A 27603-nucleotide genomic window follows, 5' to 3' on the forward strand; every position below is an offset into this window, starting at 1 on the left:
TAACTTATGAATTTAACATTTTTCTGGTTTAATATCATAATTTATTCTGTGAGCCTAATGGTCACAAAAATGTCAGCAATGGTTTTCAGCCAACAAACTCAAAATATTTACACAGCATTTAGTTCATTTTTCACAGCAGCACTACTCACCTACTAATTTCATTTCTTAATAAAATACTGAGCGAGGAATAAAAAATAACAGTAACTCACATTTTCATGGTGCTTACTATGTGCCACACACTAAATGCTATACGTAATTCATTTAACCCTCACCCCAACCTTGTGAGATCTAGTCTATTACCTCTATTTTACAGTAGAAGCAGAACAGAGATGTTAAATAATAGGCTCAAAGCCACGTAATCAGTGACCGAATCAGAATCTGAACCCAGGCAGTCCGGCTTTACACTCCAGGTGTTTAACTGCCATTCTGTTGCCTCTCCTTGACAGCATTAAAATTTGGTAGTGTAGGACAGATGATAAAACAGACAATTCAGTGGTAGTGTGGTCGCATATCATGATTCACTTTGAAAGTCTGCAAGTCCGTTATCTTTTTTCCTGAGTAAAACATGTCAATCCCGAGTCAGGTCTTCTGCCATTTCCATACGCTGTCTAGGGACAGGAATTCCTAACTCTTTCAAAAGAAAAAAGAAAGCATAGAGGAGTCCAGAAACCGTGAGAGCTGGGGAAGCAGATGAACAAACTTACAAATATTTGAACTGGCGTGTTGTTGGCACAGAGCATAGCTAAGTTCATCAAAGACATCACCACTAAATGTTATCCCCAAGTTATGTGTGTGTATAGTGTCACAGAACAGAAGGAAAATTGGACTTGCCTCACCCAAATTGTAAACTAGATTATTAATACTTTAAGGCCAGAAAGTTCCTTTACATTCCATACTAAGGAACTTCTGCCACCTACTGTTCAAGTAGAAGACTACAAGAGTTGGAAATCCACTCCGGAGGGATTGTGGATGGCGGTGAGGTAGGCGGGAGCAGCTGGAACACCTCGCTGATCTTCTGAGGAACAGAGTGAACAGCCAACGGAATCCCAGCTTATATGAAGTTTGGAGGCAAAAAATTGCAGAGGACATTGAAAAACAGACGGTAAGGAGATTGCGCTGGGATGGTAAGGTCCCTGGGATCCACACAGGGACCAAGGCTGCTGCGGCCCCCAGCCCAGCACCTGCTGCAGGATACAGGGAGGAGAGTTAGAGCACCAGCTCCCTTCCCTACTAGAGCAGGGAGGGCAGCCCAGCACCAGGAGGGACTTGGATTGCTGGAGGTCGCTGGGGGGAATGGAGATGAAGTGGGAGACACAGAGGAGGTACACATCGGATGGGACTGTGGACGCCAGCACCAGAGAGATTGCGGTGCCAGCCACACCTGGAGAAGGGAGGAGTTGGGCCGTGTCTGACCCTGACTCGGATGGTCTCCCGACTGGTTGAAAAGTTGGGCTGTGTGAAAAGCCGTGTGCTTGTTAGGAACTGCGGGCAGCTGCTTTGTAAGGAACTCTCAGCAGCGGCTGGCTCATCTGAGGGTGATTTCAGCTGTGTGCACCCAGAGTGAGTAGCTGAGCAGAACCATGCGCCCCGTTTGCCTGATGCAGGATATTGACTCAAGCTGTGAGCAGCCGAGTGGCTGATTTGAGCAGGGCAGCTCAGGGAGGACCTGGGCCAGCGGCTGAGAAACTGTGAATATTGCAACCCAGACCTGGTTCCCATCCTCTCAAAACCATAGGAAGGGAGAAAAATGAAGCCCAGCCCCTCTCTTCCTGTGGCATTTAGGAAGACCAGCAGAACTCGCTCCATAGGTTTAAAGTCAGCAGGAGGCTTATTATTATCTTTTTTTTTTTTCCTTTTTGGATCCTCTCCCCCCTCCCCCCCCCCCGCCTTTTTTTCTTCCCCGAAGTGAGAGTATAAGATGTGGAGTTACAAAGGGTCAAGAGACAGATCAAAAGGGGGAGCACAAGGGTAACCCCCAAAACTGAGAAACTGAGACAAATGTCACTTTACTATCCCATAGAGCTGGCATTTTATTGTGTGCGTGTATTATTATTATCTTGTCATTATTTTTTACCACTTTTATTTTATTAGAGTTTTTTTATTTCTCTTCCTTATGTTTAGCTTTCCTTGTTTTATTTCCCTGTTTACTTACATTGTTTGACTGGTTTTCCTTATTCTCTCTTTATTGTATTTTAATTTTCCTTCTTTCACTTCACCCGTGTTCCAATAACACACAACTCTTGATCGGGTACTTTCTACTCTGGTTATCCAAATCATATATTTCTTGTCATATTATTGTTGTTCCATACACTTGTACATACTACACAGCAACCCTCCCTGATCTTAGCCCACTTCACTTTAATCCTGAGCATTATTATTGGTGTGGCTAACTCTATTATCTCTCACATTACACCTACTTTCTATCCTTTACTCTCACTATATCTCATCATCTAACCTTGCTCAAACACTCTGGTTTCTGGATTCAGCTCACAATCATCCTCCCCTCTAACAAGAGTCTTACCTCTCTTTCACCTTCTATAAAAAGTGGCTAGTTGGGTGAAATATCACAGTTAACACTATACTTATCCAAGGAATCTCCTATCACTTCTCTACTTGCTGGTACTTTAAATCCCATAAAATACTCTCCTGCTCTCTTATCCATTTTGCCTACCCCCTGGAAATGCTCCAAGCCAGAAGGGAATGGCAAGAAATATTCCAACTAAAGAAAACCAGAGGCCTGCAACCAAGACTACTCTATCCAGAAAGGCTCTCAATTAAAATAGAAGGCCAAATAAGGAGCTTCCCACACAAAAGAAGCCTCAAAGAATATACCTCCTCCAAACCAGCTCTGCAAGAGATGCTAAAGGGTCTGCTTTAAGAACAGGAAGAAAAACAGTGAGAGAGAGAGAAACACAGGTATGAAAAAATGGCAATGAATAAGTACCTATCAATAATAACCCTAAATGTAAATGGATTAAATGCCCCACTTAAATGCCCCACATAGAATAGCTGAATGGATAAGAATCATGACCCACACATATGCTGCCTACAAGAAACCCACCTCAGAACAAAAGACCTACACAGACTGAAAGTGAAGGGGTGGAAACAAACATTTCAAGCAAATGGACATGAAAAAAAAAGCTGGGGTAGCAATACTCATATCAGACAAAATAGACTTCAAAAAAAGGGACATAAAAAGAGACCCAGAAGGTCACTTCAAAATACTCAAGGGAGGAATCCATCAAGAAGACAGAAACATTGTAAATATATATGCACCCAACATAGGAGCACCCAAATACATAAAATCTTGGAGGACTTCAAAAAAAGATATTGACAGCACCACAATTATACTAGGGGATTTCAACACCCCACTATCAAATATGCATAGATCTTCCAAACAAAATGTCAACAAAGATATTGCGGCACTGAACAATGTCCTAGATCAAGTGAACTTAAACTGATATATACAGAGCCTTTCATCCCAAAGAAGCAAAATACACATTCTTTTCAAATGAACATGGAACATTTTCAAAGATAGATCACACGATAGGACACAAAACAAGCCTCAACAAATTCAAGAAAATTGAAATCATGTCAAGCATTTTCTCTGACCACAAGGGACTGAAAGTAGAAACTGACCTCAGTGAAAAGTCTTAAAAACATTCAAACTCATGGAGATTGAATAGCATGCTATTAAACAATGAATGGGTCAAGAATGAGATCAAGGAGGAAATCAAAAAGCTTCTGGAAACAAATGAAAATGAACTCACAACAATCCAAAACTTATGGGACACAGCAAAGGCAGTCCTGAGAGGGAATTTCATAGCAATACAGGCTTACCTAAAAAAAAAATAGAAACATTTCAAATAAATGACCTAACCCTACACCTACAAGAACTCGAAGAACAACAACAAAGACAGCCCAGAGAAACCAGAAGGAAGGAAATAACCAAGATCAGAGCAGAATTAAATGACAGAGAGACTAAATTATAAGGATTATAATTTAGACAATTATAAGGATCAATAAATCCAGGAGATGGTTCTTTGAAAAGATAAACAAAATCGACAAGCCTTTAAGCAGATTCATCAAAAAAAAAAGAGGACCCAAATAAACACAATCAGAAATGAAAGAGGAGAGATTACAACTGATACCACAGAAATACAAAGGATTGTAAGAAATTACTACAAAGATCTATATGCCAAGAAATTTGAAAACTTAGGTGAAATGGACAAATTTCTAGAAAAATATAATCTTCCAAAACTCAATGAAGAAGAAGCAGAAAGCCTGAATAGACCAATAACAGCTGACGAAATTGAAGCAGTAATCAAAAGATTCCCGACACACAGAAGCCCTGGACCAGACGGTTTCACAGGAGAACTCTACAAAGCATTTAAGGAAGAGCTAACCCCTATCCTTCACAGACTAGTCAAAAAAATCCAAACTGATGGAAGACTCCCAGACTCTTTTTATGAAGCCAGCATCATCCTAATCCCAAAACCCGATAAAGACACAACAAAGAAAGAAAACTTCAGGCCAATACAGCTGTGAACATAGATGCTAAAATCCTCAACAAAATATTGGCAAACCGTATCCAGCAGTACATTAAATTGATCATGCACCATGACCAAGTAGGATTCATCCCAGGGGTGCAAGGATGGTACAATAATCGCGAATCAATAAATGCAATACATCACATCAACAAAAGCACTGACAAAAATCACATTATCATATCAATAGATGCTGAAAAAGCATTTGATAAAGTACAGCACCCATTTATGATAAAAACACGTGGCAAAGTGGGAATAGAGGGAGCATTCCTCAACATAATAAAGGCCATATGTGAGAGACCTATGGCCAACATCATACTCAATTGGCAAAAACTAAAAACTTTCCCACTAAGATCAGGAACAAGACAAGGTTGTCCACTTTTACCACTTCTATTCAGCATAGTATTGGAAGTCCTAGCCACAGCAATCAGATAACAAAAGGAAATGAAAGGCATCCAAATTGGAAAAGAGGAAACAAAACTGTCATTGTTTTCAGATGACATGATAGTGTACATAGAAAGTCCTATAGACTCCACCAAAAAACTGCTCAACCTAATAAATGAATTTGGCAAAACAGCAGGATACAAAGTCAATATTCCCAAATCAAAGGCATTTTTGTATACCAACCATGAAATATCAGAAACAGAAATCAGGAAAAAAATCCCATTTTGATATAGCAACAAGAAAAATAAAATACCTAGGAATAAACCTAACCAAGGGGGTAAAAGGCCAGTACTCAGACAACTACACAACACTGAAGAAAGAAATTAAAGAAGACACAAACAAATGGAAACATATACCGTGTTCATGGATTGGAAGAATTAACATCATCAAAATGTCCATACTACCCAAAGCAATTTATAGATTCAATGCAATACCTTTTAAAGCGCCAATGGCATATTTCACAGATATAGAACAAACACTTCAAAAATTTATATGGCACCATAAATGGCCCTGAATAGCTGCTGCAATTTTGAGAAAGAAGAACAAAATAGGACGGATCACACTGTATCACGAGGCCACTGTAATCAAAACAACCTGGTATTGGCATAAGAACAGATACATAGACCAATGGAACACAGTAGAGAGCCCAGAAATAAACCAAGTCTCTATGGTCAATTAATATTTGACAAAGGTGGCAGCAGCATAAAATGGAGCAAAGATAGCTTCTTCAACAAATCGTGTTGGGAGAGCTGGACAGCTACATGCAAAAAAATGGAACTTGAGCACCAAATTACACCATACACAAAAATAAATTTAAGGTGGATAAAAGATTTAAATATAAGTCGTTACACCATTAAAGTCCTACAGGAGAACATAGGCAGGAAAATCTCAGATATTTCATGCAGCAATATTTTCACTGATATGTCCCCTAGAGCAAGGGACATAAAGGAAAGAATAAACAAATGGGATCTCATCAAAATAAAAAGCTTCTGCACAGCTAAAGAAAACAGCATTAAAGTGAAAAGAGAACCAACTGTATGGGAAAACATGTTTGCTAATGATACCTCAGACAAGGGTTTGATCTCCAAAATATATAAAAAACTCACATGGCTCCACTCTAAGAAGACAAGCAACCCAATTAAAAAATGGTCAGAGGACTTGAACAGACATTTGCCCAAGAAGGACATCAGAGGGCCCAGAGACATATGAAAAGATGCTCAGTATCACTAGCCATCAGAGAGATGCAAATTAAAACCACAACGAGATACCACTTCACACCTTTGAGAATGGCCGTCATAAAGCAACAAACAAGCATTGGAGAGGATGTGGAGAAAAGGGATCCCTAGTGGTGGGAATGCAGACTGGTGCAGCCACTATGGAAAACAGTATGGAATTTCCTCAGAGAACTAAAAATGGAATTTTCTTTTGACCTGGCAAGTCCATTGCTAGGATTATATCCTAAGAACCCTGAAACACCAATCCAAAAGAACCTATGCACCCCAATGTTCATAGCAGCACAATTTACAATAGCCAAGTGCTGGAGGCATCCTAAGTGCCCATCAGTAAATGAGTGGATCAAAAAACTATGGTACATTTACACAGTGGAATACTATGCAGCAGAAAGATCTCCTACCCTTTGCAACAGCATGGATGGAACTGGAGAGCATTATGCTAAGTGAAATAAGCCAGGCAGTGAAAGACAAATACCATATGATCTCACCATTAACAGGAACCTAATTAACAAAATGAAGAAGCAAGCAAAGTATAGCTAAAGACATTGGAATTGAGAACAGGCTGACAGTAACCAGAGGGGCTAGGGGAGGGGGTTAAGGGGGAAAATGGTGAAGGGTTTACAGGAACAATTATAAAGGACACATGGACAATAACAAGGAGGTGGGGTTGGAAACAGGGGAGGGAGGAGGGTAGGGTTGGGGGGAAAAGGCAGAAAACTACTTAAACAATAAAAAATGTTAAAAATAAAGAGTTGGAAATCCAGTCCGGTCCCTCCACCAAGTCCAGTCAACATATTCACCAAGTATTTTTTTTTAATTTTAAAAAGATTTTATTTATTTATTTCTAGAGAGAAGAAGGGAGGGAGAAAGAGAGGGAAGGAAACATCAGGTTCTAACATGCCCCCTACTGGGGAAGTGGCCTGCAACCCAGGCATGTGCCCTGACTGGGAATCGAATCAGGGATCTTGTGGTTCACAGGCTGGCACTCAATCCACTGAGCCTCACTAGCCAGGGCTTTTTTAAAAGAAAATTTTTTTGTAATGTTTCTTTATGTGAGAGAGAGAGAGAGAGAGAGAGAGATGAGAACGCATGAGAGAGAAAATGTGATTAACCAGCCGCTTCCCACACATGCCCAACCCAGGCACATGGTCTGACCAGAATGAACCCCCAACCCTCCTGTGTGTGGGAGGATGCCCCCAAACACCAAGCCACACTGGCCAGGACTCACTAAATATTTAAAGAGGACCCATCCCATTGGCCCTCTCACTTTCCTCTCAAGTCTCTTCCCTCTTATTAGAAATAGAAAGTACTTGCAATTAATTCTTGTGAATTACTTTACCTACAACAAATTTCTTTCTAAATTTGATGGTGTTTGAAAATTCTTTTACCTATAATTTTAGGGTCTATAGCTTTCTAACAGGAATTAAAGGTCATTAGGCTTTGTAGGTAGAGGTAGAGGCAGTAGGACTTGACAACTGTCCTTGAAATCACAAAATAGACAATCTTTCCTCCCCAAACCTTCTGCAGGAATGATAGGCAGCAACTGTGAAAGGCTTAAAGACCTCACAGATGTGTGATCTGCTCTTCCTCTGTCCTCTCCAAGCCCAACGTGCTTACCCTGCCATAGTACTTATCTCTGTACAGTCATCAGTCTATTCATCTTTCCCCTTTTCTAGATGTGTATACCTTCAGGGCGGAAATTACATCTAGTTCAACTTCCAGGTAGTAGATAGTAGGTATGTAGTAAGTGAACGCTGCAGAGAAGTATGTCTGATGTTAACTTATTTCGGCTTGTAGCCCTGAAATCAAGCTTAGCTTGGTTGGGTAGAGTTTTCCAGCCAGCCATTTCCCCCAAACCTTTACCTGGTGGCTTCTTGGCCTGAGTACAGACCAGCTCTCGTTTCTTTGCATCTTCTCTGCTCCTTTTCCTCTGCCCTAAAATTTCCTTGTGTTGAATGTGCAGAGATGTCGTCTACTTCCTCAGATAACTTTTCCTACTCTACCGTTAAAGCAAGCTAATCACGCTCAGTGTATTTTAATCTTCTATCACTCCTCTGTTGGGTTAACAGGGAAACAAAGCCTATTTGGTTGAGCCCTTTTGGGGACAATGTATACCACAGGGTCTTGCTTCCAACCTGGGCACCTGGAATACTAGTTTTGAGATGTAGGTAGAACATACAGGAATATAACCTTCATAAAATAATGAATTCTTGAAAGCTTGAGAAGATAAAAAGCTTCTGAAGCCAAGTGTCCAGGTATAAAGAAATGTCTGAACAGGTGGCCACAGCAGTTTTGTTCAGTCTCACTTCCCTCTCCATGTTTTCTCATGCTGATTATTTGTCACCACCATGTCAAACCCCAGGGGTACACATCTTATTTCAAAGCCCTAACTCACTGATTCTTGGTCCTCTTCAGTATGAGGGAGCCATACTGGGTGGAGAAATCACAGATGATAATTTTCATTACACTTTTTGTTTGGACTTACTGATTTTTTACCGATTTTAATGTATTTTTATAATCATAGTTAAAAAATAAAGCTACAGAACTAAACGGGAAAACAGGGAAGTGATGAAATTACAATTTCTAATACTACCATAGTTAACTTGTCTACACACTTCCTTTGCTCCCCAAGCTCCTACTCCAGTTCATTTTTTAGGGCCCTGCCAGAGCAGCTCATTTTGTCACTTTCAAGATTTTCCTCTTGACAGCTTGCAGAACTCATTGAGAAAACAATGGATGGACTATAGAACTGACTGCTCATTGTGGGTAAATAACCTAATATGCCTCCTCAGGTAGATATCAGCATATAAAGAAACAATCTAGTTCCAGAGACTCCCCATTAACTTCTTCCTCAATCTCCCAGAAATAGAGTGAAAGGTTATGTTTTCCCTGGGATCAAATTAAATTTGAAGGTAAAAATTGTCCAGGTGACCACATAGTGAAACCTGGGCCACCTGGGTGGGTTAGAACCTGTTAGTAACACATCATTAAGATGAACTTCTAAAGCTATGTGGGTTTAGCTTTTTATGCACAATTTGATGCTGATTTTAAATGTTAGAGCATTAACAAAGATGAGACTATAGGGTGGGGCGAAAGTAGTTTTACAGTTGTTGTTACTGTGTATTTTCCACATGAACTATAAGCCTACTTTTGCCCACCTGGTATAAATGTTTACTTTGGCTGTAGTTCAGTACTTATTTCAGTCATTTTTATGTGAACTGCTTACCCTTTCTTCTCATAGTGCATTGCAATTATTTTCAAATAATTGTCATTAATTCAAGCATAAAACTAAACAGTTGATATACTTACCAAGTACAGCTTTTTGTCATAGCGGTTAACTGCTTATACATAGCTGGTTTGCTCATACTCTAAGAATGAAATAGAAAATTCCCCCTAGTAAGCATGCAAAGCCTGCCTGAAGTCAGTTATCTTTCGCCTTTTTCCTCTGATTGGATCAGATCCAGTGAGGCCTCACATACTAAATCAACTCTAGTAATTAATAGTGAAAAGCCATCTTGAAGGGATATGTGTAAGCAAGATAGCTTGCTAAGTTGGGAGGGAGGAGGTTTCTTTTGCTGAAGAGAGGTAAGGTGGAAATTCCTCCTTAAATTTGCTGTATTTACTCTTTATTCCCCTATGAGGCCATGGCTTTAAAATCATTTTTGCTCTCCCCATAGCCATAGTTATGATTTGTGGCATTTTGATTATTCCCTCATATCTTTGCCCCGCCTGCCCAATTTCTCTGAGTGTTTAAGGTTATAGAATTTTCCATACCCTCCCCTCACATTCTGCAGACGACCTAGTTCAGTATTTTTCACCACTTTTCCATTAGTTGGTAAGCAGGGAATAATTTCTTCTTTCTACCAACCAAACACCACCATAAAAATAAAGTACCTATTATCCTTAAACCCCACCATCTTGGGTCCAGAAGACATACGTAAATTCCATTACACATTAAATCCATTGCTGATATGAGTTACTGCCTAATTAAAAAAAAAAAAAAAGATCTAAGAAGTTCATTTGTAAGAGAATTTGGGACACTTGCCTGTACATGGAAGAGGTAGAAAAAAACGTTTATTAGCATGTTCAAGGTAGTCAAGACTTTAACAAACATCTAAATCCTCACAACAACCCTGTGAGGTAGGTAAGTCATTGTTTTGTGATAAACTAGTATCATTCCAATTAAAGTGCAAGTTCTAGAAAAATAAATCTGCAGCAGGAATAAGTTTGTTAATGATACCATTTATGTCTACGCTAGAATTCGTGTTTTTGCATACTTTCATTCATGCAACTGAGTGTCCCCAGAAGAGTTTACTGTAAATCAAATCCCATTTAAATACATTCGGGGAACTATTGAAATAAACCCTGGGGTGAATTTATTTTTGTAAAATAAATCACTACTTTTTATCTCACGTAAAAAAGGAATTTTCATAGTATTTGCTCAAAGTGAGACATTTTCAGCAACATTTCGCTCACATTTACACATTCTTCAGTAAGTTCTCCCAACATGGCACCAGGCCAGTGTAAGACAATTTACTGAATTAAACCTAGCAATTTGGTATGTGGCAGTGACCTGGGTTATTGCGTAGAAATCGCCAAATATATTGCACTCAATCTCAACTCAAAGCTATGGTGGACTGTTTAATGAAATGTAAACACACAAAAAATTGTAATGAACTTCAAAATGTATTGTCCCTTCAGAATACTAATTTTTTTCCTTTAAATTTCGAGAGAAGGAGACCTTAGGGTCTGTGAACAGAAACACAGTATTCTGTTATCTTTACAATTCTAGTGATTTCTATTGCAAATCAAAGTCTCATGCTACCAGTATACTACTTATCAAGGAGCCAGCAGATGTTACTCAAAAAATTTGTTATCTTTTCCTGTGCCAATATGGCTTACTAGAAAAATACTTCCAAGTACCCATGTTCTCTTAAGTATATATTTAAAATACATTTCTACTGTTAATCCAACATTTGTAAACATCCAGTTGCCTAATTTTTTATGTTTGTCTTATGTGCAAAATACATATTTATTGGAGAACTTCCATTACATTTAATTATGAGATAATTGCTTAGATTAGTTATATAATTTATTTTTAACAATAACTCTAATTAGGCTTAGGAACTTCATTAATACTTAAGATCCACTGTCAAGTTTATAATACGTCAGCAAGTTTGGTTAAATAAATTTACCATTATAAAGAAATCGTTCAAGTCCAGAAAACATTCTCACCAAAAATTTTAAAAAATTGCTTCAGGGAAATTAGGCAAAACAACAGGTAAAACAGACTAAGCTGTCTACAACTTGTACATTCAAATATATACTAGGTCCAGTAATGCACTTTGGATTAGAGTGAGGTAGGGCAAAGGATATTGTCAGACACACTTTGAACTGTGAAGTTTACAGAAACAGAAACACTGACTGGCACCCAGGTTTTACTTGGATATACCCCTCGCCCCCCCAAGTTGACAATTCAAATGACAAGTGTTTCCTTAGATTCATGGACAGAATTGTAAAAAACCTTTGAGGTACATATAAATAAAACAATACAAAGATATATTTTATTTCAACATAAAATATGCTTGTATAAAAATAAACCTGGATATATAAAAAAGAAATACAAACATTTTTGCATAGATTCTCTATATAAAACATTTACCTGCGGCTAAAAACTGGAAAATACAACTCTGAAACTAGTATAGTTGAATTATTTCCTTGGATACCAAGTATATACAAAATAAAAGCCCTTCATCTCAGGGAGCATGGGCAGGAGGGAAAACAATGAAATTTAGCATCAGTCTATATTTATTTTTCTGTTGCTCGAATATAAACCAATGATGACAACAGGAGAAACTCTGGGGGTTTATTTAGCAAAATTAAATTCACATTTCTGAGGCCATCATAGTGCATCCAATGTCCATCAATCTGGAAAGCTGCAGAATAATGATGTTCCTCTTTGTTAAATAATGTGGCACCTTCCAACAAATACCTGTAAATTCAATGACAATGTGTAGCAGAAAATAATACTTTGTTCTTAGGATGAACATTCCTTAAATTCTTAAATAAGGAGTAAAAATTGTCTATTCCCTAAAAAAACATATTCGTCTGTAAAACTAATGTACTATAATTGGTAATTTGGAATAAAATGTTTAAGAATTTTTTGAATTGATATAATTTAAGAATTAAAAAATATGTATCTTAATTCATAACCTGTACGGTTCTATTAAATAAAACATACAAAAAACTTTTAAAGCAAAAAGTTAAAAGAGTGTTGTATGTCCTAATTTATATGCAGATATTTTTATCTATAATGATGACAGTAGCATTTTATTTTTAAATGATGACTTCATATTACATACTACTTTTGACTTGAAATACAACAGCTAGTATTTACTGTTTACTACATGTAGGTACTGTCCTAAACACTTTTCATGTGCTGTCTCATTAAATCCTCACAGTAGCCCTGGCTGGTGTGGCTCAGTGGATTGAGTGCCGACCTGCGAACCAAAGGATCACCAGTTCAGTTCCCTGACTGGTTTGTGGGCCAGGTCCCCAGTAGGGGGCGCGCAGGAGGCAGCCACACATGGATGTTTCTCTCCCTCTTTCTCTCTCCCTTCCCCTCTCTCTAAAAATAAATAAATCAAATCTTAAAAAAAAATTCTCACAGTAATGGCACCAGATATAAACGGTCATCTCTGTTTTATAGATAAGAAAACTGATGAGTCAGACTGGTTAAGTTACTGGCCTAAGTGGGACTGGATTTGAACCCAATTCTGCCTATTCCATAATCCAAGCTCCTAACCACCATGCACAATTAGCCAGAGACTAATTTCCCGTATAGATTCTGAACTTATCTAAGATACATAAATTTAGAGATAGCCATGATCTTTTCAATAATACTTCCTTAAGGGCTGGACAAAATCATAATAGAATAGCAGGAAAATATAAAATACATTTACTTTCACTAGTTTTGTGAAACAAACAGAAAACACCTACTTGTGATCAGATAAGTCCAAGTGATAGGGAACATATGCCAGATCTTCAGATTTCCAATGCTGCATATTTAAGACAACAAAAGGGGGGGCCCCATGGCAGAAAACTCGTGGGGAGAATTCTCTTAAACCACCGCACCTAAAATGGAAATAGGCATGAACTTTATTAAACTTGGAATAAAGCTGCCTTTTATCACTTTTGGGTTGTCTTTATTACTTCATGTCAAAATAAGTGTAATTACCTATTTTAGGTATTGGTAATAGTGTGGCTATATTAGTACCTTATATGGGATGGGTGAAAGTAGGTGAAACACAAAGTTTATTCTTGTATTATTTACTAATTATTGTATTATTTATTTGTATTACAACTGTAAACCTACTTTTGCCCACCCTTGTATACCTATTCCCAGAAGTTCACAAGCTCTGAGATTCTACATACAAGAAATATTTTTAAAACTCTAGGAAAAGCTAGCTATTTTATCTAGGCTTACAAAAGTGGCTGGCTTTTATTTATATTTTTTTGCTTTAAAATTTTTTTTTGCTTTTGTTTTTAGATACGTTTTCCTTTATATAAGATGGCTTCAAGGGGAAATAATGGCAGAGAAGGGAATATAATTCTTACAGGCCGCTTTAACTGGATAAAATTCCCAAATTGCTTCCTTTTGCCATAGGATGAAGCAAATTCTGTTTTATTAGCAGCATCAAGTATTAAGCATATGAATCAGAATACAATAAATACAGTTATACAGTAAAATCTTGATTAACCGGAATGCTCGTGGTACAGTACTTTGGTTAACGAACATTATTGACTAAACTAAGTTAACAGAAGAATCATTTTGTTTCAGTATTTGTTGCTAAAGTATATTAGTTCACTTTCTGAACTTAAGTACAATTAATGGAACATATTTTATTCCCTCCTTTTGTAATTAGTTAGCTCTAAGATCATCCTTCTGCAGATATAGAAATTAAGAGACTGGGGTGAATATATTCTTTCTGCCCCTTTGGATTTCTTTTCCTTTACATTATGTTAAATTTTTTGGTTGTAATTTACCTCTTTCTCCCCAATGAGGAGTGCAGAAAAAACCCAGTTAACTGAGGGCCCCGATGAATAAAAGTTTTATTGTACCTACTCAGCAGTGGGGGAAAAAAGAAAAGGCATTTGCTTTGTATTTGCCAATTAACTGTATTATATTCTACTTGATAATGACAATGCAGCATAAGATAGTATAGGAAACTACAAGGTGTTAAGATTAAAAAAATGTTAGACTTCCTTTAACACCAAAGAGCATGTCAGTCCAGGTTTCTTTATAAACAATGCAGAATACTTTTACCTTAAATGGCTATTATATACTCACCCACGTTCTTCACACAATTCGATCCGGGAACAGAATAATTCATCGACGGCCAGTCTTATCAGGTTTCCATGTGGAATTTCTTGGGGAGGACTACAACAAATGCAAAATGCATATGTAAGAACTGCTTCAACATTCTACAGGTAAATACATTATTAGGATTACAAAATTTACAGCTCGATTCATTATTAGCAAACCAAGTAAAAGTATAACCTCTGTTATTTACCTCTGTCTTGCAGATAGTACAGAGACCAGTTAAATTTAATAAATGTCAATGTATGAAGCTTTCCAAGAAACATTAAATCTTTCTATAAAGTGAAATATGCGGTTGTTGTTACTTAGAAAAATTTTACAGCCCTGGCTGATGTGGCTTGGTGGGTTGAAGGTTAGGTCCCTGGCTGGGGACCTGCGAGAGGCAGCTGATAGATGTTTCTCTCCCTCTCTTTCTCCCGCCCTTCTCTTCTCTCTAAAAAAGTAAGTAAAATCTTTAAAAAATTTTTTTCCCAGAGGATTCAACAGAAAGGATTCTTGCCTAGGGGAAGAAAGTAGGACCCAGAATCAGAAAGCAACTGGTTATTCAATTTGCTACATGATGCTGCAGCCACTGTTGTCCTCAGTTACCTGATCTGTTAGTTTCTTTTCCTACACATTTCAGAAGTTGTTTTAAATACAGGATTAAGAAACCAGGCAAAAGCTTAAAAAAGTTATACAGAGTACAATAACATTTTATTAAGAGAAGCATAAGATACTAGTATCAATAAAATATTGTAAATATTTCATTATAGTTCCAAAACAAAGGCAAAATAAAATGTTTTAAAAAAATGACAAATTTCTGAAATGGTTTTTAGTCCATTATCATTTAGAATAACAGAACTTTTTTGCCTGATAGATTTCAAAATCAACACCCTCACATCAGCAATACAAGAAAATGGAAAGGTGTATTTCAAAAAGACAATTGCTAGAGTCTAAAAATAATAAAATACCTTCAGCTTTCCATAAGTATCGTGATGTTACAATGTTAGAGTTAAATATGCTATAAAGAAATGTGAATTTAATTAAGTTAGGGTATGGGCCGTATATCCCCCCAAAAAGAACAATTTAGGCTGTTTTTCTGGACCATAGGGCCAAATACACTCTCTGACAACAATGCGTTTAGGTCTGTTTTTCTGTCCTGTTTCTTTTTTCCCCACTGGCAATTATCCTTTTTCCAGCACATGGCCCCTTCCGGGCTTCAGTGTTTCCCCATGCTCCACTAGGGCTTGCCATTTTGTTCTTCCTCCCTGTCATTCACCAGCTTGGAGGTCTGTCTTCTCTCTGAAACTCGAAAGTACTTAGCAGGCTACCAGCACCTTTCCTAGTCAGTGAAAATGCTCCTCATGGCCACGTCTTCCCCAGGTATTAGGATTCCAAGTCTGTGATTTCTGTCTCTAACTAAGCCCTGGCCATAACATGTAGGAGTACTTTCCTTCTTCCTGTTCACGTAGATCTCAGCCAACAGAGATCTATTTAAGGGGTGAAACATGTTGGAAACATATAGTGGGTAGTGTTCTTCAAGAGGTTACATTTGTGACATTGGAATTATCTAGTCACATCAGTAAATTCAAAGCAAAAGCAATGCATTTTGCACTCTAAATAGTTCATTATTTTGCAAGAGAAATTTTTATCAGTTGTTTTAAAGTAAATTCTAAGATGTTTGTATGTTTCTGTCATGCGACCTACTGAAGTCGTATATTTACGTGTAATTTATGTAATGACATAAATTACACATACATATACTCCAAGAAGTACTCTAAAAAGTACTATGACTATACATACAGATTTATACTTACAGCACTTAATTTAAAAAGTATATTATTTCCGCTAAAAGTGACAAAACAGACTTCAGAGAACATGAAGCCGGCTTTACAGCAACTTACTTTATATTAATTGTGCGCTGCTGATCTTCCTGCACGCGAGTCGGGCATCGCCAGTTGGAACAGTAACTCTCTTGTATGGTAGACATGAGATTTTCGAGATTTTTTGTGAAGTTATCATGTTCATTCCCAAACAAATCAATTATTAATGAAGCTTTATAAACTTCAGATTTATATTGCTGTTTTTCCATCTTGTCCCAAATCCAAAGTAGCTTCACAGTTGTAAAACTACAGGTATCCATTAAATAAAGAAAACAGTCTACAAACTCTCTACCTAAGTGAAGAGAGAGTTCTCTGGGGAAATTTTCATTTTCATGAAGAATGACATAGAGTAGCATTAAGAAGCCGTCTATGGTGCAGGTATTTTTCAGTCTTATTTCAACATAGAGTGGGGTACAGGACACTGCTTTGCGGCCAGCTTTGATAGTAAAAACACCGCCCCAAGGAAGAACAGGCCTCCAAAATGAGCGATCTTGGTTATAGTTATTTTTAATTGATGCTTTGATCTCTTCAAACAGTGTCTTCATCCTGTATTTTAAAAGTTAAAATAGAACATGCATGTGACTACATATGATATCTTTTAATGGAAATAAAGCTATCTAAAGACTTCAATTAAATTTGGTTAAATGGCCTCCCAATATAATAAAATTGTTTCAAACAATTCTAGTTATGAGTCATTTTGGGGGCAATAGGCATGGTCTTTGGAAAAACCACGTAAGCTGCAACCTTTTTTTGAGGCAAAGAATAGCCATTTGATAGTTTATATTAATCATACTGCAGATTTCACCTGTGATAAAGGAAAACCCCATAATAAAAAAACTTAAATGAATGTAAAGCTAAAGATACAATCTAAATTTGGTTGTGTACATTCCTAATGTAAATCTCTTCCTACCACTCTCTACTACACAAGCTCTCCTTCATTTTCTTGTTAATATGTGTAGTTTCACTTATAAAATGAATATACTGCAAGGGTATCCTTATGTGGGTCACAGAATAATGATCAATTAGCTTTGAAAGATGACATATGAAGAGTAGTCATGGGAACTTAACTGAATAGCAGTATAGCTAATACAAAAATCCTTTCTATGAACGCTGGGATTTTTACTTACCATTTAGGACCATGCTAGATAGCCTACTGAGTTGGCCAAAAATGTCTTTTTTTTTTTCTGTAAGATGGCTCAAATAGCACTTAGGTGTCTTTTAACTTCATTCAAAATGTTTTTGTTAGATTGTACTGTGACAGCTGTCATATCAATGTGCATTAAAAAAACCATCAGAATTGGTGAATTTTTGTGTAGCCACTTTAATACAGAAGATGGAAGAAAATAAGCAACATTTCTGGCATATTATGCTTTACTATTTCAAGAAGCTAAATACACAAATGAAATGCAAAAAAAGATCTGTGCAGTGTATGGAGGAGGTGCAGTGACTGTTTGAACGTGTCAAAAGTGGATGGCAAATTTTTCTGTTAGACATTTCTCAATGGATGATGCTCCACGTTAGGGTAGACCAGTTGACGTTGATAGCCATCAAATTGAGACATTAATTGAGAACAATCAAGGTTATACCATGCAGGAGACAGCTGACAGACTCAAAATATCCGAATCAATGAAGTTGGTGAAAATGAAAAATGTGTCTTTTATTTTATGGAAAAAACCATATAGACTTTTTGGCCAACCCAATACAATTTGAATTACAGAAGCCATGCTGTGGGATCTGATTCATAACTTGAAAAGTTTCCTGATTCCCTTCTCTGCATGTTTTGGGAATAAGCTGAGGTATCCTCCCTATTTAAATCAGCACCTATCCTTCCCCTAACCTTTTTTTTTAAGTTTTAATTTTTTATTGTTACTCAGTTACAGTTGTGTGCCTTTTCTCCCCATCCCTCCACCCCACCCCAGCCGAACCCCCCTCCCTCCCCCACCTCCACCCTCCCCCTTGATTTGGTCCATGTTTCCTTTAAAGTAGTTCCTGTAATCCCCTCCCCTAACCTTTTAAGGATAGCTAAATATTTTGTTTTTAAAGTCTTTGACAGTATTCTAATAAACACATTCATGTCATATGTAAAGCAAAATTAAAAAAAATTAAAGAATGAGGTTCTAATGAAATAACTGAGAAACTGCTTTACTTGGGACAACAAAAATGATGTCTAAAAAACATCATAGTGTTTTCCAATACAGTACTTTTATTGAAAAGTATACGAGTATTTTTTATGAAAAAAAGGGAAGTCAGAAAGAGAAGTGAGTGTCTGAGGTCAGTGTCTTATTTTGACCATCTTTTGAAGTTCCACACCCTCCCAAGCATAACATGAATCCAACACTCAATACTGCAAACCTATGTTTTATTTGCACAAGAAATTTATTTCAAACTGATTCTACAATACTAGCAGACTAAAAATTCAGTTCCATATTAAACACATCAACAGTATTTTTGGCTTGAAAAAAGATAATCTGCATGCTAAAATGTTCAACACTATATTTAGTCTGAAGTGTAGATGTTTATATATAGTAACAGGTTGGTTCTAGTCAACCAATTAGGAATGAGAGGGCGTGGCAAACTTGGAACCTAGGAAAACACTGTTTCTTATTAACAACTCACACATTTCCGGAGCAGAGTTGAAAAAAAGTCGTAAGGCATTCAAATACGTTAAAAATAAAAATAACTCCTTATGCTTTATTTCTGTTGAATATAAAGAACTTTGTAGCAAGGTCATAAAATCAAGAGCTTGAGTTCAGATTCTTAAATATTTCATTGAAAAGAAATCGTAAGTCTCTAGTGGTTTTTTTTTCCAATTATCTTTTGGACATGACCGAAGGAATAGTAACTGTAGCTCTATAAATCAACAGTTATACTCTAAAAGAATTAAACTACAATTTTATATGTATATATGTAAAAAGAAGGGGGGGTAGAGTATTGGAAGAACTAGAAGACACAATCTAGTATTTGCACTAACGTGGTTTGTCCCCCCAAAAACTACTAAAAATTACTTAAAACGATGGAGAAACAGCTACAAAGAGCTTTACTTAAACCTGCCTTGTTTTCGCCACACCTACGATTGTTTTTTACGCACTGTATTAGAAATCCTGGAGGAGTTATTCGGCGGTCTTTATTTTCATGCCTCAACAGGCCCTGCAGTTTGAATAAACCTGCTCAACTCCCCGACCTTTTATTTCCTTGAAAAACACCACCTTTCTTTTTTTCTTTCCCAGTCATTTCCAAGGATGACAATTTGTACTCCACTTTAGTCCTGAGGGCTAGACCATTTGCCAAAGGCACTGACTGCTGAACGCCCTAAAAGCTCGGGGGTCCTAAAGGTCCCCTCTAGAATCAGTGTTCCGAAAAAATCTGAAAAATGGCCACGCGCTCCCCTCCAAGCAGCACTGGGCTTCCGGGCAGGGACTCGCCAGCCGAGCGGTGGACACCCTGCTGAGCCCCTCCACACCCCAGCCACGCCCACCCAGCCCCCGGCCCGCCACACCCTGGAAGGCCTGGCACTCAGCACCGGCTCCGCACCGCGGGCGGGTCCCTGGACCAGAAGCCGGTGTAGAAGGCTGGACGCCCCTGTTAGCGACAGGGCACTGGCCCCGCAAAGCGCACGGGACTACGGGCAATGGGCTAGAGAACTGGGCCGCAGAAGGCATTCCCGCACGCCACAGCCTCTGCACCGAGAAGCCGACTCCTCGTACCTCCCCGGGGACCGAAAACCGCCGGTGCCGCCGCCCCCGTCGCCGCCGCCGCTTGCTCATGGAGAGCCCGGGCTGCTGTCGCCGACACATCTACTAGAACCGCCGGCTGTCTCGACCTCCCCCGGCGTGAGTGCTGGGCTCTGGCACGGTCTCCATCGCACCCGCCGCGGCGGGAGCCACAGCAGGGGCGCCCAGACCCGATCCGACAGGACCCACGAAGCCAGGACCGCGGGATGCGTAGCTTCTTATTACGGAGGAAGACAGCCCGACCTCCGCCTCCCACCCTCCAGCCCCCGGTTCCCAGCCGGCTGATGGCGCTGCTGCGCAGGCGCAAGGACGTCTTGGCCAAACGCGTGTCTTTCGGGTGTGTATACAGCATTCAGCTTCGCCCAATGGGAACCAACATCAGGTGCGGAGGGGCGGGACCTGTAGAGAGGGGCGGGGTTTCTAGTGTTAGAGGCTGAGTGGAGCAGCCAAAGTGGGCAGGGTTTGCACGGAGGCGGAGCTTAGCTTGGCTTTTCGAGGTTTGTACCATTTTTTGACCTTTCTTGATTTGAATTTGATTTTACGTCTTGTGATCTCAGATTCTTAACGCAGAAGGGGCAAGATTTGTTTTCTCAGTAACTTATAATTAGTTAAGCTTTTGATACAAGTATCTATTTAGAAAGAAATGAGTTACCGCTAGTGTGTTAAATGCTGTGTTTAGTGTTGAAGGTAATGCTTGGCCAAAATGATGTAATTTATAATGAAAGTTAGTACTATTTAAAGAAATTAATAGCTTTAGCCCACTGTAGAGATGAAAAGTTTTTGTTTTGGTTATGATAAGGCCCCATACATTAAATGACAGCCGGAAATTTAAGCTAGAGGTGCTTAAAGATAGAATCGGTGGGCTCAACCATAATTCCGGTTCAGTAGGCTCTAGTTCTTGTATCTTCCCTTACAGAGTCAAAGCTCACATGGCTCTGCTCCCATAGAACACATTTCACTCTGGAAAACTACCTCTACCCACAATTGGAAATGGGATACTGTTGAGATTTTCCCCATCTAGTCGTTCAACAGATGATAATTATCTGGAAAGTGAAGCTCAACCTCTAGAATACACAATTCGGAGAGCTCAGTGGCTGCCCAGCACATCATTGTGGTCCTTAGTCACACCAGAGTCTGGTGGAGGTTGGATGCCTTCTTCACTAATGTGATGGTCAGACAGGGTATGGACCTCATGGACCTCTCTCAAGGAGTCTAGTGATGGAGGGATGGAGGCTGGGAGAGAAGCTTGACTTACTGAAGTTAATTACTGCCAGTGGAGATGGGAAGAAATGAATATCTTTCAGAGCAGAGGGGGAAGAATGATGGCTCTGCCCCCACAAAAAGAATTAATAACTGTCATAGTGTGCTCTTTTAAATTTTCTGCTTTTTTATTATGGTATTTCATAGGAAACAGGCTCTGAGAGATTTAATAACTAGTGTGTCTACATTGGAATTCACATGTGAAACAGTTCCTTCTCAATCTTAAAACTATTCTGCAAGTAGAAAGCCCTTTAAAAATGTTTATAAATTGGCCCTGGATGGTGTTGCTCAGTGGATTGAGCACCAACCTGCAGACCAAAAGGTTGCTGGTTCGATTCCCAGTCAGGGCATATGCCTCAGTTGCAGGCCAGGTCCCCAGTTGGGGGATGTTTCCCTCCCTTCCTCTCTCTCTAAAAATAAATAAATAAAATCTTAAAAAAATAAAGTTATTAAAAATCTTTATAAATTGGATTATATGTTTAACTGACAATCTCTCATAAGACATGGAATTTATTTTATACTGATCAGGTCATTCTTTTCCAGAAACAGACCCAATAGTGGTTCTTGTCACCATTCCTAGAGAATAGTGGGGAGATGGCTTGTTAAACTCAGCTTAGGCTTGGCTAGGGAGAAGTGGCATGGATTCCTTGCATACTTGGATAACTCACAAAACTCATGAGGCCTTTAACCCAGATTTTCATTCTGCTTCATTTCTGCTTCCCTCAAAGTCTGACAGCTGAGTTGCAGTTTTTTTAAAAAGAGCTTTATTGAGGTATAATGGACAGATACAAGGAACATAGAGTATAAACCATCACTGCAATCAAGTGAATATATTCATCATCCTCAAGTTTTCTCATGTCTCTTTTTAATTTTTCCTCCCATCCGTCCTTGCCTCCCACACCTAAGCAACCACTGATCTATTTTCTGTCACTTTAGATTCATTTGCCTTTTCTAAAGAAATATACGTATATAGAATCAGACAATATGTATTATTTTGGGGACGAGTCTGGTTTCTTTAACTTAATAGCATTATCTTAACATTCATCTATGTTGTTCTGTGTATCAATAGTTCATTCTTTTTTTATTGCTTTTTATTGTATTTCATTATATGGATGTCCTACAATTTACTTATTCACTTATCTGTTGATGGACATTGTGTTGCATCTAGTTTTGGGCTGTTACTAATAGCTACTATGAATATTGTGTACAACTCTTTATGTGGACATGCAGGGGTGGCAAAATTAGGTTTACAGTTAGTACGGAAAAAGACATGGAGGTTATGATTATTACAATAGCTTTATTAACTCAAGAGAATATCTCAATGTAAGTGTAAACCTGCTTTTGAGCACCCCTGTATATTTCCTCTTTAGCTCGGGTAAAAATCTAGAGGTGGAATGGTTGGATCACATAGTAGAGGTGTGTTTAACTTTATAAGAAACTGCTAAATTGTTTTCCAGAATGGTTGTGGTTGTACTATTTTACATTCTGATTAGGAGTATATTCCAGTTCCATTTCCTCTACTTCATCACTAGCACTCGGTATGTCAGTTGTATTTAATTTTAGCTGTCCTCATAAGTGTGTAGTCAAATCTTGTTGTGGTTTTAATTTGTATTTTCCTAGTGACTAATGAAGTCAAGCATCTTTTTATGTGCGTATGTGCCATCTGTGTATCTTTTTTGGTTAGGTGTCTTTTCAGATCTTTGTTCCATTAAAAAAGTTGGGTGGGTTGTTTTAGGTTATTAGAGTTCTTAATACTTTCTGGAAACAAATTGTTTATCAGATACATAGATTTTATCAGAATATATAGGTTTTCTCTCAGTATGTGGGTTTTTTTTCATTCTCTTTACAGTACATTTTTAAGAGCAGAAGTTTTAAATTTTAATAAAGTCCAAACTATTTTTTCATGGATTATGCTTTTGATGTTATTTCTAAGAAATCTCTTCCCATTCTAGACTCACAAAGACATTTTCAATTGTTTTCTTATAGAAGTTTTCTAGTTTAGGCTGTAATATATTTAGGTCTATGACACATTTTGAGTTCATTTTTATTTATGGATTGAGACATGGATCCATGTTCAAATTTGTTACGTGTGGATACCCAATTGTTCAACAATATTTGTTGAAAGTCTATTCTTTTAGACTTTAGAAAGTCTACTGTGTAGCCTTCGTGCTTTTGTCAAAAATAAGTTGTGCAGTATCATTTCACAAGCATTTCATTTAATGTTTATTCATTATCAATGGCGTGCCACACAGTGTGTTAGCACTGGAGATATGTATCAGTAAGTGTTTAAGCCTTCTTAGGTTGCAAAGACTAGAGACCAGATATTGATAACTTAAAATAAGAAATTTATTGGAAGGATGTGAGGCACAATAGAGTTAAAGAAAAAGCCAAAAATCAGGTCTCAGCTACCTTGATTGATCAGAAGTGTGGTAGTTTTTCAAAGGACAACGAGGTACTAGTAACAGAAGAAGAGGGAATGGTCTTGGGCAGATGCCTCATAACGGTGCTTCCCAACACTTTTTACACCCACACATGATAAATAATCAGAGCTCGGCAGTGTGCGAGGATAAAATGATGGAGATTAGGAGATGTCTCTGTAGGGTGTGGTAAAAAATTTGTTACATTTTTTATATTATGTAATTGTAAGGAAAAGACAAAGTATTATGGCGATATGAAATATTGAATTCATATAAAGTATATTTAAAAATTTAATGAGAAATTTGAGCTTGTTTCCCTGATGTGGTTTTTTATTTCAAACCTCCATTCAAACCTAACTAATATATATAAGGAAAGTGTATGCATCATAATAGGCATGTCTGTTGATGAGTTTTCACCAAATGAGCACACTTGTTCTGTGTTCTGGTTACATATACTTGCATGACAAATCACCTTTAAATTTAGTGGCTTAATATAGCAACATTTATTTTGCTTATGAATTTGCAATTTGGTCAGGGTTTGGCTGGAATAATTTGAAGGCTGGGGGCTAGAATTATCTGAAGGCTCCTTTATTTACATATTTGGCTGTTGATGCTACCTGTTGACTGGGATCTTAGCTGTGTCTGTGACCAGAATACATCCAAGTGATCCTTTGAGTTTTTCATAGCATGATGGCTGGGTACCAAGGGTGAGCATCCCAACAAAGAGAGCCAGATAGAAACTCTAGTGCCTTTTCTAACTTAGCATTGGAAGTCATGCAATTTCAGGTCCAGTGTATTCTGCACAATGGAGGTGAGTCACTAAGGCTAGCCCATATTCAAGGGGAAGGCATTAGACTTCACTTTCTGATGGGAAGAGTGTGAGAGGACCTGTGGATATGTTTTTAAACCACCACACTTATCTAACCAGCTCCCTCATCAAGAAGCAAAACATTATCAAAACCTCACAAGGGTAACCGCTATCCTGATTTTTAAAAGTATAGATTAGTATTGCCTGGTTTTGTACTTTATGGCAATGGAATCATACAATAAGTACCTTTTGTGTCTAGCTTTTTTCTCTCAGTATTGATTTTGAGATTCATTCATGTTGTTCCATATAGATTGTTCTTAATACCATTTAGTGTCCTATTTTGTAAATAGCACATACATATTTTTGTCATATTTATTGTTGATAGGCATTTGGGCAGTTTCCAGTTTTTGGCTAATAGAAGTTCTGATTTGAAATTCTAGTACATGTCTTTTGTTCCTTATGTATGTTGAGCATATGCGTAGGAGTGAAATTACTGGGTTTAAGGTATGCATATGTTAAACTTTAGTAAATACTGTGAAACACTTTCTCAAACTCTGCCACCCGTAGTGAGTAATCATGAATATGACTCCTTAATACTAGGTTTTATACTTGAAATTACTACACAAAACCCTCTTCAGGATGTATTAATTATGTACTCCTCTGTTGGGAACCACCCTGCCTGGTTTCAGAGGCTGTAACCCCCCATGGTTAAGGCTGAGTCAGAGTTGGGACTATAAGCCACGAAGGAGACAAAGCTTATCTCCCTGGCAGGTGTGCCACCTCTGCCCACTTCACCCTGCTTGGCCCTGAGGTTGGCCAGTTAGCCAATGACAGGTAAGAATCCTCAAGGGAGGATTAACCTAAGACAGGCTCTGGTCACCAGGGATAAGCTCGCAGGGAAGGACTCAGGGGGCTGTGACAAAAGGGGGTGATGGACCCTCGCCCCTCGGCTTTGAAATAACCTGAGTCCTCATTCTGTCTGCAAGAAGTCTCCTAATCTCTTGGCTGCTTTACTTCCCTTGCCTGACTTAAGCCTGAAACTGACAACAAAGGGCGGTGCAGTCCTGTGCTGGGAGGGGCGGATTCCCTGGGGAATCAGGCCTAAGAAAAATATGTACATTCCTGTGAAACCTACTTAATTTGTATCCTCGGCTTAAAAGATAAGGGTCCAGACCTGAGATGAGTCTGGCACCTAAAGTTTTATGGCCCTCTAACTAATTGGCTGTAACTCAGAATGTGCCCTCAAGGTTCTCTGTAAATCCTGTATTGTTTAACCCTTACTGGCTGACAATGATTGATGAGCTTTATCTGCATTCCTATGTGAATGAACCTAATAAAAGCCCCTGGTGAGAAAGGCTCAAGGCCCTTCTCCTCTGAGATCAGCCACCTCTCCTCCCCAAGCAGATCATGTCTTGGTAGACTTATTCTTCATCCATCGCAGACAGGGGGGTGGGGGGGGGGTGGGGGGGGGTGGAGGGGGGTGGGAGAGGGGGGCTACGTTAAAGCCCCCCCACCCCTGACACTCCTGAGATTCTGGATAGATACCATTGACAGACAAAGCTGGGCTCAGCTGTCTCTGTTGACCAGAACATGGCTTCTCTGCACATGGTGTCTTTCCACATGGCGGCTCAGGTCTGCAAGAGCAAGTGCGTTGGTGAGTAAGGCAAATTCTGCATGACCTTTTATGACCCAACCTCAGAAGTCTAGCCCAGTTTTTGTGCACAAATTTATATGATGGCAATTACTAGAAGAGAATTCATCACTTTTCTTCAATTCACAGAGCATCTTTTATCATCATTAATCAGAATTTTCTTTTTTAAAATTGTACTCTGAATCTAATAGATCTTTCACTGACAGTGTTAAGGTTGAAATTCCTTGTAATAATGAGAATGGGTCTATAATAAATTCTGATGTTTCACATCAAATACTTAATAATAATATTTTTCTTTAAACATACACAGATATTGATCTATTTAGTCGTAATAAGTATTTTTAGGACTCATTATTAGTATTAAACTATTTTACTGTCACTTTCCCAAAGTTGAATTTTTGCTTTGGATCTATAAACTTTGTTAGTAGATGTTAAAGGAGGTCCAGAGTGTACCTCAAGGGCTAATGTAGTGAGTTCCCTGGGGTAGTAAGAGTGCCTGAAAAGATGAGAGGACATTGATACCTGAACCTGGAGACAGGCCTGTTTGAAGAGGCCTTCTTACAGATACGACCAGCTTACCTCTCAAAGAGAGACCTGGGGGGACAAAAACCACGATTTCATTCGCTTCCCCTCTCTGATATTGTGATGTGTTGTTAATACTTCCATCAATACTGTTGTACTGTTTGAAAGTGGCACCTTTTCTATCTCATTTGCTTCAGTGGTTGGCAGTATTAACAATTTCCATGCTGGTTGATAAAACGAGTGATTCTGCAATTGCATAAGGTCAGATCTGTTTTATTCACTCTTGTCTTTTGTGTTGTGGTTGTCATGTATTTTTAATGCTACATGGGAACTTAGAAACTAAAAAAAATTATCCTTTTTATTTACCTACATGTTTACCACTTCTGGTGCTCTTCATTCTTTTGTGAACATCTAATTTTCCATGTGGTATCATTTCACTTCAGTCTGAAGAACTTCCCTTAATGTTTTCTGTAGTGCAGATCTGTTGTGTTGTTTTTTTTTTTTTTAAATGGCTGTACATTTTTGACACTTTCTCTGCTGAGTCACTAGGCTTCTTCCCCCTCCTCTTGAATCTGGGTAGGCTAGGGATTTCATTGACCTACACTGTGCAGCAGAAATGAAACACTGACTTCTGAGGCTAGGTCATAAAAGACCATGAAGTTGGTGCTTTCTTCTTTAGAACACTAGCTCTAAGAGCTCTGAGCCACCGAAGACTACCAGGCTGGAGAGGCCACAGTCTGGTCAACAGA

The 27603-nt window shown here is 38.5% G+C and overlaps 1 protein-coding gene across 1 annotated transcript; it reads right to left on the minus strand.

Annotated features, from left to right (window-relative positions):
* Positions 1–11777: 11777 nt before the first annotated feature.
* On the minus strand, positions 11778–20496 carry DORIP1 (dopamine receptor interacting protein 1). Its single transcript, XM_024573969.4, has 5 exons — positions 20170–20496; positions 16487–17011; positions 14574–14663; positions 13223–13357; positions 11778–12215 (listed from the first exon to the last, which is right to left on the minus strand). The coding sequence occupies exons 2-5, from the start codon at positions 17008–17010 to the stop codon at positions 12032–12034; spliced, it is 933 nt and encodes a 310-aa protein (XP_024429737.2). The 5' UTR covers position 17011; positions 20170–20496; the 3' UTR covers positions 11778–12031.
* Positions 20497–27603: the final 7107 nt, after the last annotated feature.

Source organism: Desmodus rotundus, chromosome 7 (genome assembly GCF_022682495.2).
Source record: "Desmodus rotundus isolate HL8 chromosome 7, HLdesRot8A.1, whole genome shotgun sequence".
Lineage (NCBI taxonomy): Eukaryota > Metazoa > Chordata > Mammalia > Chiroptera > Phyllostomidae > Desmodus > Desmodus rotundus.

Bases quoted from the DNA above. Each gene is read 5' to 3' on its own strand.
- DORIP1 (XM_024573969.4), bottom strand. From the start codon at position 17,010: ATGAAGACACTGTTTGAAGAGATCAAAGCATCAATTAAAAATAACTAT. The intron at 14,664-16,486 runs GTAAGTTGCTGT...CATTTGTTGTAG, and splicing joins CAGCGCACAATTAATATAAA to TCCTCCCCAAGAAATTCCAC. The intron at 12,216-13,222 runs GTAGGTGTTTTC...TTGAATTTACAG, and splicing joins TTGGACTTATCTGATCACAA to GTATTTGTTGGAAGGTGCCA.